The following is a 19,252-nucleotide window of genomic DNA, read 5'->3' on the forward strand; positions in this document are numbered from 1 at the left end:
TATGCTTTCCCACTGAAAGAACTCCCTTAGAGAGGAGAGGGGGTAACGTTCTATGCTGGTCAGGTTTGGACCATTTGGAAGGATGGCCAGTTCGGGAAAGGAAGAGCCAGGCTACATCTAGGTGGGGGAGGGGGAGGCTGGGCAGCAGTCGTCATTGGAAACAGAACACGGGGACCTGAAGAGGGGGAAGAACTGTGAAGTGAGGAACCTCCTCAGCCAGAAGCTTCCAAGACAGTTGGCTCCGGGTCCCATAGTTTGACTCATACAGTTCTGAGTTTATGACATTTGAAGTCGTACAATTCTTATATGACCTTAAGACATACATCTGTACCAAATGGCGTTTGAAGGCATACAATTCCCAGTTCGGGCTAAATGGAAAGCTGAAATAAATCCCATTTGTTGCTGTCGCTTCCATCATTTAAGAGCTGTCCCCTCACTGAACACAAAGAAAACTTCCTTTCGTTTGTTTTTTTCTCTTTTTTTCTCAAAGGCTGTGCCTGGAGACCACCCAACTGTGTGCCTGACGCCCTCCCCACCTTACCTTCAGTGGTTCCAGAGAGGGTCCTGAGAGGTGCCAGCAAGCTGGGCAGCATACCCTGCAAAGGGGTGGCTAGGAACTCAGCTGGGGTGAACACCAGGGACGAGTCAAACGCCATCTCTTCCAGCTCAGCCTGGTCAGCAGCCTTGCTCCCAATGGCAAAGCACATGATGCCACTTTTCTTCAGCTCCTGCGCTGGCTGGCTGATGTCGTCCAGGGACTTACCGCCTGTAATCAGCACCAAGAGCTTGGGAACCCCCTCAGAGGCCCGGTAGCCAGCCGCACTGGTGAACAGGTTGTTCTGAACATACTCCAAAGCAGAGCCCGTGTACAGGGCTGAGCCTCCCATGGCCTTCATTTTCCGCACGGCGGAAATGACTTCCTTCTTGCTGGGATGGCTGTTGAAATTAAACTCTGGCCTCACGGTGTCTGCATACTGAGCCACCGACACTTGGATAAGATCCTGGCCGATTTCCAGCTTCTGGATGACTTTGACAATGAAGTCACGGATGGCAGCGAAGTTGGGTGCTCCCAGTGCCGATGAGCCATCCACCAGGAAAACTATGTCCCTCTTGTTGACTTCAATGACTGTAGGTAGCAACATTGTGAGGTGAGAACAACAGTCTTACCAGTCACATGCAACTACAACTCTACACAGCTAAATCCACTCAAAGAATGTTCTCATCTGCTGGGACTAAAGGGAAGTCAGGGGAGCCCCTGGGGCATTTGTCATAACACACACACACACACACACACACACACACACACACGCTCACACACACGCACAGGTTACAGCTGCGTCCTTCCCTACGGGATGGCAGGCTGGGCTCCCATTCACCACCACCCACCTCCCGCCTTCAGTACTTTTTACAAAAATTGTTGCACAAAAACAAATTTAGTTTTAGTAGCCACCAGTTTAGCATGCTATCACTTAACAAACCAGGAAGCTCTTTTCTGCCATAAATCTATAGCTTGGGTTTCAGAGCCTAGAATGATGCCATCGCTCAGATGATAAAAGAAGCAATCTGTGTCTGCTCAGTGGCCTGCTTGTGTTGCAAGCTTGACTTCATAAATACCTACTGCCAAGTGCAAAGGCTGAAAGAGCATAAACATCCCCATTCCTTCCGTTCTATTCTCCATGCCTTGATTGTTCAGGCAGCAAAAAACATTACTTGGCATCATGAAACTTATAGAGCCCTGTGTTGTGAAGGTTCTAAGCTGTGTGGTAAGACTGTGCTAAAGACAAACGAGGAAGCAAAAACACCTCGACAAGATCTCTGCCTGGAGGTGACAGAACTTGTCCCCCTGCTGTGTCCACGCCTCAGCAGCCCTCCTGGGTCAGGGGAATGAAACGGATCAGCCCACAACACCCAATCCAACCAACCTGGCAGGGCTTCCAAGACTCACAAGACCATACATGGCTAAAGCTGGGGCAGGAGAGTTTGCAGTTTATTAGGTAGTGGTCTGGATGTGAGGGGCCGCCATCCTTCCACACGGTCAGTGAATTATATGCAACACTTTAATTCACTTGATATTTAACTATATTGACACTGATTGGTCCAAACCTTTCTCTATAGAAGGAATCACATAAATGCATACATAGACACAAAGCACCCAGGGACAGGCACATGGGGATCATCGCTTTGGCATTAAGCTATGGTGTAGACAATGAATGTTAAGTTCTCAACTCTTATGGAGACCTAAAGACAGTCCTACATCACCCCACACAGGGATCTCAGCTCCCAGCTCACTGAGGTACTGGAAGCCACTGAGGGGCGCTGGCTCCCACAGCCTCCCAGCGTCAGCCCTGTCTGCTCCCCCCTTCTCTCCACACTAGGACTCTGATGACCTCCACATGGACTCTCACTACACGTGCGGCCGAAAGACACTGAGTGTCCTGCACCTGCCTTCTCCTTCCCTCCGTATAGACATAGAAAACACGTACATAGCCTTGCTTTGATTACGGGTGCCTTTCCGGCATGCCTGAGTGCACACACTCTCACGCACGGCCTTTCTGTACCACAGAAGCTGACAGCGCCATCATGAGCACAGATTCCTGTACTCAGCAAGAGGACAGCTCAGCGCCCACCTTATCTGCTTGGGTGGCAGCCCCTCCCTCCCCCTCCAGGAAGAGATGTCCTCCTTCCTGATGTGAGATGCCAACCCTAACAGAGCCATCTTCTCTCTTTCACAGGCTTCTGCTGGGATGCGGTTTGCAATCCCCATGATGGGAGGTGAATCTGAGGTCCTGCGGACCAGTCGGCTTCAGCCCTCACCTCCCTGGGGACTGACCCCAGCATGTCACCCAAGATGCCAGCTCCCCTGCAGACCTTGCAGCCCAGGACTGGGTGACTGCCCTCACTCTCCCACATACAGTTTCCAAGCAAATTCTCCTCACACATCCAGACCCCCGTCGCGTTTCCTTGGTGCCATCTTCCTCTCCACCATACGCTTGGGATGACTCGAGGCTTCCCCTAGGCCACTCTACTCAGTGACTCGGGGATCCTAACTTCTAATAGAGCATGGCCTCCTGTCCTGCAGCACCTGCTTCCAGGATCACACGTGGCCTGCTTGTCCCCCCGCCTGGCTCTTTCCTCCAGCTCACTCACACTCCACCCTCTTCAGCCACACCAAGGCCCACGTCCATCCACCCTTTCTCCCAGTCGGCCCCTTGCCAACTTCACTTCCCTCTCCACGATCTTGCTGCCAGTTCCCGTGCCCTCCGTCACACACTCCTGCCAAAGCCCCCTTCCTGCTCCTCTCTCTTCCCCATGCACCCCAGGCAGCCGGGTGGACGTTCCTGAAAAAACCATACAAGTGGATGTCCACACTGCTTGCGGGAATCCCAGACCGCACACACCTGCGGTCAAAATAGCACTGCCCTGGCAAGCTATGCTCTCCCATCCTCCACAACGACTTGGCCACATCTGCTCTCTGCTCCAAGCTCCGTCCCCATCACGCCACACAGGGCTCCCAGCTCACTGAGATGCTAGAAGCCACTGAAGAGTGCTGTGGGGCGCTGGCTCCCACAGTCCAGCATCGGCCCTGTCCGCTCCCCCCTTCTCTCCACACCGGGACCCTGATGACATCCATATGGACACAGCAGTGGGTGCTTTTTTCTTCACCCTACGCAGCTTCTCAGCAGTTCAGGGCCCTGGGACCTCTCCCCCCCATCGCTGACTGCCCCTCCTGGCTCCTTTCCAGGCCATTCTTTTCCTCACCCAGCTGCTCAAGTACAGCTCCTGGAGCCCGGTCCCCGGGGCCTGTCTCTCCCCATCCACACCCTAGGTCTCCTCTCACGTCCATGTCAGTACCCACTGCCCATGTGCTCCTAAACTTGACGTGCCCACAATAAAGCTGCAGACACTCGCTCCCTAAATGAGTTGCTTCTCCACTCTTCCACGTACCAAGTGAGCCCCAGCCCCGTCTCCGACAATTCTGAGTGAGCCAGGCTCCTCCATGCTGCAGGCCACCCCACCTGGAACACTGTCCCCTCTGCTCTCTGTCTGTTCATCTCCTTTCTGTCCTGCAGCCTCTCAGACTGGCCTTCTCTAGCCACCTGGCCACACCATCAAACACTCTCTGCCCTCGTTCTTTCCATGACAGCCCCCTTACCTGTCCTCATCTAACTTACCACACTCGAGGAATGTTTTGTTTGGTCATTGGTTTACATTTTTGTTATGTATCTATCTCCCCATTATACTGTAAGAGGCCAGTGTCCCCAATGGTCTCGTCCACCAGCACTGTAGACACAGGCCTTGGCACACAGATTGGCACATACCAGAGAGCCGAGAATCTTTTTTCAATATTCATAAACAAATCACAAAGATTAAAAATGATGTTTGTAAATGAAGCTCACACACTAGTGAGCAAGGGAAAACTGAAATGAGGGACATGTGCTGCCACAAATAAAAAAGAATTTGCAACTTCTCCGGGAACAGAACTAGATCTTCCTCTAGTGTAACTCTTTGTCATAGATTCAAGAAACTGGAGCCCAGAGAAGTTGTGTGGCCTACCCAGGATCACACAGCTGGCTAACATAGGACCCGGGACCAAAGGCCGTCTTTCCTGGCTACAGCTTTGGCATTTCATAGGGGTTTACAAAACCCCTGGAAATTTTCGGTTTCCAAAACTGAGCAAGCCTAGAGAAACCTTTGCAGGTTGTGTTCCAATCAGATGGATGTCTACAAACACCAAGAGAATCTTCAGAATGGGATTTCGTGTCCATTCTAATTTACCCCGCCCAGCAATACGCCTAATGCCATTGGTAATAAGATCTCTGACGGACAGTTGGGACCTCCAGTCACTGTAACCTCGTACAACCAGGTGTGCCTGATGCTTAACTCCCACGGCACCAAGCACATCTGCATTCTTGTTTGAATTTTGCAATATACTTCCCAACTCCCACAGTTGTTACATATATATTTGTTATGTGAATTGATTAGTTTTATGTTTTTCAAATGACTCCAACTGGGTTTTTTGCCCAAGGCCCTCCTTTGAGTGTATGTCATCATGTCTCCACTCAGAAGAACTACCCTAAACTTGACAGGCATAGGGAAAAAGGTTTCCCTAAATATTGTACCACACGGAGTGCTTTGCTACATCTCCCCTTCAGAAGTGCATCTCCCAACAGCCAGCACAAAACCAAAGATTTTCGGCAGACAGTTCTCACGTATCTATGAGCACACTTCCAACATGCAGACTTTTCAAGGTCAATGGCATTATCCTGGAGTAATTTTCTCAGAATCGTAATGAACGCTTAAGGTCCATTTTTAGGATAACTGCATCATAAGTCGATGATACAATGACGTTTGACATCTCAAAGTAACAGGTTCGTAGAATGACAACTTTCTTGACCACTCACGAGCTTTCCACTCACTCATAGATCTTTAGAAACCTCAACCATCACAGACATCACATCCAAGCACTGGCTCACCTCAAAACGACTTGGCTGTGTGTGGTACTTACAGGTTCTCCTGAGGCGATTCATTCTGTAAGGTGCCGGCCTTACATCCACAAAAACCAACACACAAAACACCCCACTCCCACACGGAGGGTGAGAAGAGCATACGTACCTTGTGTGACAATGGTTGGCGGTTGCAAGACAATGCGCCTTTGGGCCACACCAACAATGTACGACAGTAATTGCTCCTGGAGATCCCCAAAGCTATGGAATTCCGGGACAGTAAACACCAAGTTCTCATTGGTAGCTATGTACTGAAGCTCCGCCCTGGGGGCGGCCTGCGTTCCAAGGCCGAAAGAAAACACGCTAGCCTGCTTCAGTGCTACCACCCCGTCGTGGATCTCGTCACTAGAAGGCCCGGCACTTATGAGGACCAGCACCTGGGGAATCCCTTCTTCCACTCGGCTGCCTCCTGCCCGGGTGAAGTGATTCTCCACCACGAAGTCAAGGGCAAGGCCGACATTGGCCAACTCCCCACCAATGAACCCAAGGGCTTTGATTACATCCAGAACCTCAGCCTTGGTGGAGTAGGTGTCCAAGGAGAACATGGTTCTGGGCTCATCACTATACTGGACCACCCCCACTCGGATCTGCTGAGTTCCAATTGAGAGTCTCTCAAGGAGATTTACAAGGAAGTCGCGAATGACTGTGAAATTGACACTTCCGGTGTTGTTTGATCCATCAATAAGGAAAATAATGTCAGCAGAGTCTTGTGCTTTAAAAGAAAGAAATGCAAAAATGTGAAAGCGTTAGAACAAGTGACCACATGCATTGTTCAGTGCTCTGACATGTTTCTTTGGAAACCAATAAGAAACAGGAAATATGGACAAACGCAACACATGTTGATTAAGGAACGTGAAATTCTTTTTTAGTTCTGCATTCTGAATGGATAAGAGGCAACTTCTTAGAAATGATGGTGTAAAATAGGGACATTTAAATCAAATTTTTATTTGTGCCAGTTTTGTAGAGCTCTTATTCACTATTCTGGGTACATACTCTAGATATTTCTAATAAATTTGGAGGGAAATGTAGTTGCATGAAATTGTGCATTATCATACCTATAGAAGAAAATAAAGGAGTACATTAACAAAGGTCCAAAGACGATTTCTAATTTTTAACCATTTCTCTTATTATCCTCACGTAATTGTAAGAATTTTCCTTGTCCAAATCCACAGCGACAAAACAGAATCTCAGATTCAGGGTTTGGTGACTCATCCCCAGTATGTTAAACACTTGATTCCTTGATCAATTATTGTGTCTTCCTTTTTTCTTTAAAAACCAAAATGGCCACATACATGCAACTTTGTGAATTTGAAAGGAAGAATTCAAACTACACTTAAAGTTTTGATTTTATAAATACTCTGACAAATTTGTGGTTTGATTTTCTTTTTCTCACATGATGTTAAGTTTCGTGACACTCAAATGCAGGTCTGGGGTTAGGCTAGATGCTTTGTTAATGTCTTTTTGCTATTGCCTCTGTATTCAATCACGTAATGCAGAACAATGTTAAGCAGAGTGATATGAAACCAGTCATGACATAATTATCCAACTTTGTTTTTTATGACATCCTAAACTGATTCCCTAACGGGACCGTGAGCCTCTAAGAAACCCTTAATCAGAATTAGCTTCCAGGTTATGCAAATGAACATAAAAAAGGCTGACCAAGACCTCTTTTCTCCCCACAATGGCAAATATGAAACTTCCATTCCGTTACTGAGAATTGGGGTTTCACAGAAGCACTGAGCGAGGAATGGCAATCCAAAAATCTATAAACCAGGGTAGGATATTTCACAGTCTCAGCTAGAACATTTAAGTCAGACTGAGTTAATCTACCAAAAAAGCAAAAATATTCTGGTAAATGTTATTTTAATAACTTAAGTGTGTGTTAGAACAGGACGAGATTTTATGGGATCATATACAATATTTATATTCTGAGATGTGAGGAAGCTATATTTGGGGTATAATTATAATATTATATATAAGGCCATTCATTCTGAGCTTCTTCATGACAGTGAACATTTTGTATTTAAAATTATTTTTTCTTTGTGCCAGCAAAATTGCCTTTATGTTCACTATGGAAACAGGATACAAATTTTGTCTCAAACAGTTGAAGAATTTTGCTACAGTGAAATTATGTTCTCACCCTACAATCCCTCTCATTGTGTAAGCTGAGCCAGAAATTGCTAGAATCAGAACGGCTCTTTCTTTCTTTACATACATCCCTGACATCCTTGCAGAGGGAAAGATATTAACTTGGAAATATAAGGTCTAGTGAGGATAATTTTCCACCAGAGTAATTAAGACCTTGTGTTTTTAATAATTGTCACAGAAAAGAATTAAATAAGGCTGGGCATTTGCTAAGAATTCCAAAGCATTTGCCACTCTTTAGCAAAAACATTAGATTCCTGAGGGACGTGTGGGCGGGTGTGGTACCAGCACCGTGAGCTAAGTCACAGGCCGTAGAAATGCTCACGTCTTCACATGACTAGAGGCTCTGCAAATCACACTGCAGAATCCCTCAACATGGCCCAGGCCTCCACCAATGACCCCGAGGGACAAAGGAAGATTTGCCACACACTCTACAGAGCCAGACAACTCAAAGAAAGATTAACAATGATCCCACGACCCATAATAGAAAATATCTTGGATGACATGTTCCCTTTTAATTACATACTTCTTGATTGCAATTTACAAGAGTCCAAATAAGACAAATGAACCCTGAGGGAAAACCCTTGAACGTTTCTCTTCTAAAAGGCTGAAGAGCTGCAGGTCATAGAAAAATGTTGGATAATTTGTCATCACTGAAAAAAACAACCTTGTCCTCTCAGGCACACAATGATGGGACACACAAGGGCATGCTGTGTTATCCAAGAGAGCCGAAGCCTCAAGAAGACGCAAGAGCCAACGGCTGCTGTGTACATACAGCAGGGCACACCAGTCACCAATAAGAGCTCTAAGTGGGATCCGGTCTGTGGAAAATTAACACCGTGAACTGGTCCTTAGCTCATGGGGCACTTTCTTTTTTAAGATAAATTAAGAAGATCACATTTGTATTTCTTATGCAAATACAAAATTGTTGATGGGTTTCATGCATTCTTGAAATCTTCATGTTTTGCAGAGAGAAGAAAACTCCTACGGGAATCCTCACTGATTATAGCACAGTTTACATTTTAGGTCAAAGCTTTTGTGTCTAATATCCATTTATAAAAGGGACTTTAAAAACCAGGATTTTCCAAGACTGATTGCAGCATTTATTTAGAGCAGTGGCAATCATGAACATTGTATACATAAATATATTGATGGGGGAAGTTACCTGGTGGGCAGGTGATGGGAACAAAATGCCCTGACTCATTAGCAGTCTCTGTAATGCCTTCCTGACTCCCTTTCCCCAAGATGATAAGCAGAGAGTTATAAATATTATTTTATTTTTTCTGTGGAACATGCAGTGGGACATGATACTGGAGGAATTACAGAGTGAAGTTAATTAGAAAAGACGACATAAATGGATTAATGGTCCACCCTGGTGCTGCTAGTGGCTTGGACACTAGAAGACAGAGATGCTTTCTTGGTATAAAAACAAAGGTTTTATCATCTGTATAGAAACATATTATGTCGATAGGCTCATTCAGAATTCGTATGGCAATCTAATAGTCTGCTCGCTTACATAACGGCAGACCCATCCACGCTTTTTCCTGAGTTGGACAGCACGTCAATAAAGAAAAGATGTCCCATTTCTCTAAGGATCCCCCCTCACTGCTTTTGACATGGATTAGTTCCTATCAATGTATTCAGAAATGGAGTGATCAGTGAATTATTGATACTGAGAATATCGTAGCAAATGGAATGGGTCCTTACAGGTACCCACTTGTCATTTCCTTGTAACCTGGAGTGTTTGGTTTGGGGGGCTCTTGAGGGTCCCACCTGCATTTCCTGAAATCTGGCAGGATCAACACTGGTGCCATCATACAGAGGTGAAGCATGTCATTTGAAGGAGGAGACATGTTTTAGTGTTAAATATAAATGATCCGGACTGTCACTCACCCCTCACTATTGGAAGCAGACCCACTGGTGGGGGCATTAGCTCTCCCACCCCATCAAAGCTGAAACCATGCGTAACCATCAGGGAAACCATTTTATGCACAACCAAATGAAACACCTTGAGGTTGGTTAGTTCTGAAACCCTTCTCTTAACTAAGCTCTCTGCCTGCCCGAGACAGCTGCTTCCTTTCTCCTGACTTCTAGTCATCTCGCTCCTCGTCCCTTGATTTCGGAATCTCTGTTACAAAGGACTGATGTCTAGTACTGTTTCCCTACAATTCCTCCATTACCCTGATCATCCCGAACGCTCTACCTTTCTCTACACTTCTCCGCCCCACTGGCCTCCCTAGGCCCCTCCCATATGGCTTTTCGGATTGGTTGATTTTATGCCTCAAATCTACAACTCTTCCTTCTTTCTGCTCCATCCAATGTCTTGAATTAACCAGAGACTGACTTTGCAACCTGTCACCTCGCCTCCACCCCGCTATCTCTGCAACCCTCTTGGCGGGAACCATTTTAAAAAGCCCGGGACAAAAGCAGTCCATAAGTCTTGCCCCAGAGATCTTTCTGCTCCATCGTCTGCATGCCTCCTTAGGCCCGTTTGCCCAGTCACTCCTTTTTTTCATTCACAGAATTATCCACATCCTTGTTGCAGCTAAGTACCCTGGAGGGATTCTCCAGGCTTCCTAAAGGATTTCAGTTACACAGGCTCAGCCTGCGTCCACACCACATACCCTGTGGTGACTTTACGTCTAGACAGATGAGGTTCCTGAGCACCAGCCTCTCGGGTCTCCTGCTTCCTCATGCCTGTGGTCCTCCGATGACTGCACCCTAAGCCCGTGAGGGCCATTGTGCGTTCACTTGAAACTCTTCACCCCCACCGTCCGCCCCCCACGCATGCTGGCAGTGTCCCCGTGTTGAGCACGCGGCTGCCTCTGGGGCTGTCCCCTCAGTCTGGCCTCTGGTCGCCCGGCTTTTCTGAAGTCTCCCAGCTCATTCCAGCTTTCATCCGCTTCCCAGCCCAGCCAGGACCCCAGGGCGGGCTAGGTCAGGAATTTACTTGCTACCACTCTGGATTTCCTTGCCAAGATCTTGCCTCTCTATCATTCTCTTTTTGCAAACTCTAAACCTGGGAACTCCTTTTCTTCTAAAAGGGCCTGAGACCTCAGCAGAAAGTCAGGGTGGCCCACTAACCAGAAGACCCAGGATCTCTGCTGACAACGGCCTGTCACTGCGATTCAGCGGTGGTGTCCTGGACACTTTGTGGCCCCCCCACCACAGCCTCCAACTCCCAAACGCCACTGCCTCCTCTCTCTCTGTCATCTTCTCTTACTGAGATGATTGACACCAACTCAAGTGGAACTCGCTCAGCTTTCCCCATCCACCTCAAAATCCTAAACACACAGCCCCTTTCTCTTTCCTTCCCTCCATCTCAGAGGATGTGCCTCTCTCTTTTCTGGAGCTCGCCTCTCCCCTGAGGCCCTTTGCTTCCACCTTAACCCCCTGCCCACTCTCCTAGAAATCTCCGTTATCAATTGTCAATCGGCTTCATGGACTAGTTTCCAGACAAAGTCAGGCCTTCGAACCTGCCCATCCACGATGAGTAAGCTGAGTCATGGGCATCGGTCAAATTGCTGCGGTACAGAATATTTGACATTTTACTTGCCAAATTCTTTCCTTGTCGGTCTTTTAGGCACTCAGCACTAGAGAGAGAGCTAATGGGCCTGACTGGTTAAATGACTTGCCAATTAGTTCTGCACTTACCACTGTGCAATAACACCTCAGTTCCAAGCCCATGCACTGCCAGTTCTCGCAGAGCGGCAGAGACAAAGGCCATTCGAACAGAAGAGTGTCTGTGGGCACAGCCATGGTTGTAGCATAGAGATGAGGGAAGACCAGACCCAGAACCCACACGTAAGGGCCTCCAGCTCTGGCTTTTTCTAACTCCATGTCACTTACCCTCCAGGACTCAATTTCTCCTAAATCGATCTGGACTGGATCATATATCTAAGGTTTCTTACGAGTCTAATTCCATCAATTCTCTGAAATAAATTCCATAGAACGGAAGAGAAGAGCTCTCTATGGTATTCCACTAGACACGAGAGTGGATGCTTCTTTCTCCTTCCACTCAGGCCCTTTTAGACATGGAGCTTTCTTTAAAGGAAACAGGCCTTGTTTTCCCATGACAAATGGAGGGGTTTCCGTTAGAAGCCTGCTTCGCCTCACTGAGGCTTTCTTTTCTATGGATCATACAAGTACCTCTTGTGAGATCATAATGTCTACCAGGTATGGTTTTTCGAGTTAAAACTTGTTTCAAAAACCATCCTCTTGGATGTAAGTGAATGCTCTATTTTAGAAGGAGACTACAGAGAGTATCCAAACCTTTGTTTTTAAACCTGTGAACAGTCATCTCTTCCCTAATCCACCCGCCATCCTTTAGCCATAATGTTGCTTTAATGCCAGCAGTTGCCAAGCTTATCTCCAAAGAACAGCAAGGCAGGCAGCAGCGTGACAGCGTTGCCATTACCTGTGACGTCTTTAAGGGTCTCTGTGTCTCCAGCCCTTTCTAGAGCCACGGATGAGCGCACATAGGACACTAAGTTTCCTACTATGTCAGGAAGTGAGGTAACATTCTCTAGGTTGAAAATATGCATATTGAACGGTTCACTTGCTATTTCTTTTAACGCTCCTTCATTGGCATCCTCAACTCCAATTGCAAACACGTTAACGTCAGCAGACTTAAGTTCCGCTGAGGGCAGAGCAAGGCCGTCGTCCGAGTGTCCATCAGTTAACACTACAATAATCTGAGGGACTCCGTCACTGGCCCGGCTTCCAGCAGCCTTAGTGAGGTGGTTCTGCATTATGTATTCTAATCCTTTTCCAGTCTGATTGCTTTCCCCAATATAAGACATGTTGGAAATATGGGAGAGGACTTCTTGTTTAGTACGATACGTATTTAACAGGAACTCGGTATGTGGGTTGCTGTTGAACTGGACCAGAGCAAAACGGAAATCATTTTCTCCCACAGCTAAAGATTCTATAACATCATATAGAAACTCTCGAACAAGTTGGAAATGTTCCTTCCCAATGCTCCAAGAGGAATCCACTAGAAATATTATATCGGCAGCGGCACCATTTTTGACATCTTTAAAAAAAGACATTGGTTTAGATTTTTCTCCTGTTCAAGCAAAGCCTTCCTAAACTAATTCAGTTTGTGCTATGCTGTTACTAAATAATTCACACCTCACTTGCAATACAGGCAGGTAGGCTGACTTACCTGAGAAGCAGGGACCTGGACATATGGATTCAACAGCTGCTGGTACCCAGTCCCGGCCCAAGTTCTGTGTGCAATGAGTGAGCGCACACCACCCGTGGGCGCGCCCCAGAACAGGAAGCAACACGCTTGGGCTGTCTGGTAACTCAAGCATGATTCTTTGTGGCACTGTGAGCCCCAAAACCCACCTTCTCAGACCCGACGGACAGCCTATGACAGGTGACCAACCATCATTGTTTAAACTCATTCTTCAGTTTGGGGCCTGAAACTGGGCCTTGAAGAGAAGCAACAGTGAAAACTACTACTTTTTACGTTACTAACCTCCAATGCTTTGGGGAATGTCAAGAAAAATAAGTGCAATAAATAAGTCTTCCTTCAGTGAAGAAGACTTGTTTAACTGTAGAGAACACCAAGTCTCATTTTTCTCAGACTTTTCAGCATGAAGAAAGGTCCCGTAACGAGACCTTTCTTCACACTTTTCAGGGCCAGAAAAGCCTTCCTAACTGTTGGGCTTAGGTTACCTCTTTCAGAGATGAATCCCGTTCTCCCTCAGGAGTGGGAGCAGGAGACTTAGGGTGCCGGGCGGTTGGGATGGGCCAGGCTGGCTCCTGGGCTCTACCTACCTCGGGCTGACCCCGTGCCCCAACCAATGCTCCCCTTCCATTGAGGTGGCACTCACCTCCCCACCATCTAAGAATTAGCAGGTCTGACGGGAGGATCCCTAGCAGAGACCCAGCTCTTCCGGCACAAGAGGGGAAGACCCTAATCAATCCTTCTGAGCTCATAATGCATGAAGCATTTCTCAGTTTTCTAAAACTCTGCAAACCAATTCTTAACAAGGTTATCTAGGATTGATTTTTTAAAACAGTTTTAGGAAACTGGTTTTGAAAAGATCGGATGATTCTAGATGGGAAATGTTTCTGTGTCCAGAATTATAGAGAGAGGGTGCTCTTTGTACTTGGTTTTCCAGAAAAATCATGTTTACTCTCAATACTTGTCTTCCCCCGGTTTGATGGGCTCAGAGACCAGCCAGGGCCAGAAATGTGGAAAAGCGGTTCGGATGGTACAGTCTTTGTGACACAAACTTTCTGTTCATACCCAATGTAAAAACAAACGACTTGCAAACCAACTCCAAGATATGAAACCCAAGTACTCGTAAAACTAAGCCATATCCCACTGGATAAAGAGTATCTGAGGACGTCTGTAAATTAGATGAACATTCCATGATAAACAGCTTAGCTAGCCCCTAAAGCTTCTCTAAGCTCTACATCCGCTCATGACCTCATGACCTCAAATCAGAAGACACTGTTTATTTTAATAACGTTCAGAGACGTTTCTGGATCTTACCTGCTTGTTGCTGGGCACAAGTTAACGAAAAGCCTGAGAGAAAAAGACCAAAGATGGCCACTAACGGCAAATGTCGGTGTTTCCTCATTTTGAATTTGTCTGAGCACCAAATGTGAACCTAAAAGAGAAAACAGAGCAGAGGACAATGACCAGTGTTTGACTCTCAGATTGCTAACTAGCGAATTAAGGATTTATCCCGTTTATGAAAAATAGTTTTGACTGAACACATAAATGAGAATCTTTGAATCTCATGATTGTATTATTTTGACCATAGCCAAAAACTGTGCAATTAAACTTTTTTCCTCTCAAATTGGGGCAGGCAGCAATGGCGTATCACTAAACAAATGGCAAAATGGAAATAAGCAGGAGTAAAGGCCGGCTCGGGCACAAAAGCGGCAGGTTTGTGACACCCAGCTTAACTTTGTAAATCACGTGTAACGGGATCCCATAGGAAAGCCTCAGTTCATGGAGAAGGGACTTTGCCCAAATCACAGCACGTGCAAACACAACCACAGCAGCTGGGACCATTTTGAATCATCCCCTTATTCCCTATTCGCATTTAGTACTTTTCCTCCAACAAAAACCACCTGTGTGTCCACCTCCAATCTCAGAATGGAACAAGCTCAGAGCTATTGAATTAGCAACACTGTGAAACCAGACCTGAGGACTGACTACTGAGTTGCATGGTCCCCATACCCACCCACCAGCTGGTGGCTGCAAACAGGACTTCCGGCCAGCTAAGCTCCTGGTCACCGAACCTTTTCCCCGCAAGCTAACAACACCCACTCCCCACGCGAAACCAGAAAGCACCCCACCCATACCAAACCTTGAAGTCCCCTCTTCACCTTCCAAGCCCCAATCCAATGACATCAGCTTGAAAACCTGGGCTTTTCCTTACAACCCTCCAGAGAGCTGGCCAGGTCTTCTCTGTCCAGGCTTATGTCCCCTTGCCAGGACAGCACCTCTTTTCTCTTCCCCGTGGTCCAAGGCTCTGATGGCCCCCAACTTTTTCCTGGGTCATGGCTATGTGACCCTTGCAATCCCATAAAATCCCATGCGTAATTTAATGCTGTCTTGAAATTCCTAATAACTTTTGGACAAGGGCCCCTCATGTTCACTTTGCACTGGGCCCACCAATGATGGAGCTGATGCTGGGTGCAGATGTGTATGTATATCAAGACTGTCCTTACTCTTACCCAGACCAGGAGAGGTTTCCTGGTCAGGGGCTCGGGTAACAACAGTAGAGAGAAAGGGCGCTGGCAACATGAACACGCTATGACATTATCAAACCACTGTTTTTGACGTCATGTTATCAAAAGTTACTAAGCACCTCCTATGTGCCAAGCACTGCTTTTCACCATTTATCTCATTTATTTTCACTCTATCTTTCTAGGTAGATGTCCATCCTCATGCCTATAAAGAAGGCATTGGGGCTCAGAGAGTAACTGGCCCAAGTCACACAACTATTAATGGACACCTCGATATTCAAATGGCACCCACTACTCTCAAGGTCTATAAGAAGAAAAGCATTTATTATACTCTACAACAACTTGTAGAATCAAGTTGAACTTGTCAATCAAGTTCAACAGCTTGAATTTGGAGCTTTTTAGAAATCAAATGAGGAGCCAGTGACAGTGATTGGGTGACTATCAAGGTACTGGGAGTCGGATAAACCTGGGTCTTAATTCCACCACATCCCACCTGGGCAGGTCATTGGACTGCCCGAAGCCCCAGTTTCCTCTTCTGTAACATGGAGAAATACTAATAACACCTCTCTTGCCAGCTTCCTTGGGACCTGTAACAGCTGCTCGTTAAATGCCTGACACAGACTGGATAGTAGGTGAATTCTAACTACCATTCTCTTCCAAGGTAAGTTTTGCCAGCACTTCCCAAAGTATATTCCATGGAACATTCATCCTATGAAATGTTCTAGAAAAAAAAGGAGGGGGTTCCATGAGCAACAGAGTTTGGGAAGCACTAAATAGCCAGCCACCTTCTGGAATAGTTACAATATACACTAACAACAAAAGAGTATCTTTTGTTGTTAACAGCTGGGACAAGGAAAGAAACCTGTTCCACTTTATTTAACCCAGAATTTCCCAAACATGTCTCATAAAATCTTTCTTCAATAATAGCTATTCACATCCAAAGACACAAGTGGCACACATTAGGAGCAGCGGGTACTCATTCCCAGGTCTGGTCTTGCTAAATCCTTGCTGCTCTAAAGCACTAAGCTAGAGGCATCTGCACCTGCCCAGATCTCCTGACCCAGGTCAGGGCTTTGCTGATGTCTGTTCCCTTGGACTCTATTAACTGCAAGAGAGGATCCATGTCCCTTGATGGAGAAGCTCACCACCTCCTAGTGACCAAGTGAGAGGATGGAATGTGGAGATGACCAAAGTATCTCCAAAGAGGCTCTGCGGAGGGGCAGGACCAATCTCATCACCAGCATGAACATCTAGGGTGCTAGTTCATATTATTGGTTATTGTTTCTTGTACTTAGTTTCAGGAAGTACTATATGATATTGGAAATTATATGGTGTAGTGTACAGTTAAGTGGGAAATCCCACTTGATTTAAGAAACTTAACTATTTAATCTAGAGAGATTGGGTTACCATCATAATTTATATTTCATTGTTAGGGTTTGAAGGTTAAAAAGAAGGCCTTGTGAATGACAACACAAAAAGGCATTCGGCTGCAGTGTGAATGAAAATCAAAAACATCTCTCTTGATTTTCAAGTATATGTCAGATCTTCAAATGTAGTTTTTTTCATTTTATAATCCTAAAAGTCCAAACGCTTCTAAATTGCTTTTATATACTCTGCGTAAGGAATGGCTTGACTCTTCCCTGAGAGAGGCAAGGGGAAACAAGAGCAAATCAGGAATGCAAAATGGCTTATGAAATATCATCACTACTGAGAAGCTGAGAACACTTGCAAGACTCCATGAAACCCAGAAGAAGTGAGGACAGAAATGTACCAACAAATTGAATAACCTAGAAAAAGTGGATAAATTTCTAGAAACATACAACCTATCAAGACTGAATCATGAAGAAATAAAAAATCTGAATAAACCTAGAGCTAGTTAGGAGATTATTTCAATAATTTCAATAATCAAAAATCATCTAAGAAAGAAAAATCTAGGGCCAGATGGCTTCACTGGAGAATTTTGCAAACATTTAAAGAAGAATTAACAGCAACACTTCTCAAACTTTTCCAAAAAACTGAAGAGGAGAGAACACTTCAAAACTCTATAAGGCCAAAATCAATAAAAAAGATACTACAAGAAATGAAAGCTAAGGCCAATATCCCTGATGAATATTGATGCAAAAATTCTCCACAAAATACTAGCAAATCAAATTCAGTAACACATAGAAAGGATTATACATGACCAAGCAGCAGTCATTCCTAGAAAGCAATGATGGTTCAACATATGAAATTCAATCAATGTAATATATCACAATAATAGAACGAAGGGGAAAAAAAAAGTTCTTCTCAACTGATGCAGAAATAGCACATTGCAAAATTCAACACCCTTTCATGATAAAAACACTAAGCAAACTAGCAATAGAAGGAAATTACCTTAACATAATAAAAGCCTTATGTGGAAAGCCCACAGCTAACACCATACTCAATGGTGAAAAAAATGAAAGCTTTCCTTCTGAGATCAGGAATAAAGCAAGAATGCCCTCTCTCACCACATCTATTCAACATAGTATTGAATTGTGCAAGAAATATAAGTGGCATCCAAATGAGAAAGGGAGAAGTTAAAATTGTCTCTGTTTGAAGATGACATGATCTTATATGTAGAAAACTCTAAAGATGAAAGAGAGAGAGAGAGAGAGAGAGAGAGAGAGAGAGAGAGAGAAAATAACTGTTAGAACTAATAAACAAATTTAGCAAAGTTTCAGGGTATAAAATCAACATACAAAAATCAGTTGCAATTCTATACTAACTGAACAATCTGAAAAGAAAATCAAGAAAACAGTCTCATTTACAATAGCATTAAAAAAACAACGAAATACTTAGGAATAAACTTAACCAAGTAGGTGACTTGTACACTGAAAACCACTAAACATTGCTGAAAGAAACTAAAAGACACAAACAAATGGAAAGAAATCCTGTGTACATGAATTGGAAGACTTAATATTGGTTAAATGTCCATACTACCCAAGGTAATCTACAGATTCAATGCAATCCCTATCAAAATCCCAATGGCATGTTTTTGTAGAAATTTTTTTTTAATCCTAAAATTCATATGGAACTTGAAAGGACCCAGAAGAACCATAGCAAGTTTCAGACAGAAAAATAAAGCTGGAGGCCTCACATTTCAAAACATATTAAAAAGCCACAGTAATCAAAACAGTATGGTACTGGAATAAAGATAGACATACAGAGCAATGGAATAAAATAGAGATCCCAGAAATAAAACTTCATGTACATGGTCGAATTAACTCCTATAAGGGTGCCAAGGCTACACATGGGGAAAAGATAGTCTCTTCAACAAATTGTGCTGGGAAAACTGCATATCCACATGCAAAAGAATGTAGTTAGACCCTTACCTTGCACAATTGACCAAAACTAACTCAAAATGGATTAAAGATCTAAATGTAAGACCTGAAAGTATAAAACTCTTAGGAGAAAATCTTCATAACATTAAATTTCTTGGATATGACACCAATAGCACGGGCAACAAAAGCAAGAATAGACAAATAGGACTGCATCAAACAAAAACTTCTGTGCAGCGGAAGGAAACAGGACAGTGAAACCCACTGCTTGGCTGGCTGGTGTGCTTTCTCCATTGAGAATGACCTGCCACGCCACAGCCCCAGCATTGCCCCATTCACTCTCTAGAAATCCCTCAAGCCCATGCTCTATCTTGAGAATCTTCTAGACCTTTCCACCCACCCATACCTTCCTTCCCCACACCCTGTTAGACCTATTCCTGAGTTTTTCTTTTGAAAAAAAAAGCAATTGCAGTGTCTGTGATTTGTGTGTGTGTTCTCAACTAATTGAGGGAATACACTTTAGAAAAAGGTAAAACTAAATTGTACACATGCTAGTCTTAATTCTTTCTATTAAAAGTAAACATT

General features: G+C 44.9%; 1 protein-coding gene across 1 annotated transcript in view; it reads right to left on the reverse strand.

Annotated features, from left to right (window-relative positions):
* COL6A3 (collagen type VI alpha 3 chain) overlaps positions 1 to 19,252 on the reverse strand; it is an 82,510-nt gene that overhangs the window by 54,636 nt on the left and 8,622 nt on the right. Inside the window, exons 2-4 of the mRNA XM_081051382.1 lie at positions 14,161 to 14,278; positions 5,614 to 6,216; positions 542 to 1,126 (exon numbers count right to left, since the gene is read on the reverse strand). Of these exons, the coding sequence (XP_080907508.1) occupies positions 542 to 1,126; positions 5,614 to 6,216; positions 14,161 to 14,248 (1,276 nt within the window). The 5' untranslated portion in view covers positions 14,249 to 14,278. The remainder of the gene's footprint in view (positions 1 to 541; positions 1,127 to 5,613; positions 6,217 to 14,160; positions 14,279 to 19,252) is intronic.

This window comes from Rhinolophus hipposideros (assembly GCF_964194185.1).
Source record: "Rhinolophus hipposideros genome assembly, chromosome: 6".
Lineage (NCBI taxonomy): Eukaryota > Metazoa > Chordata > Mammalia > Chiroptera > Rhinolophidae > Rhinolophus > Rhinolophus hipposideros.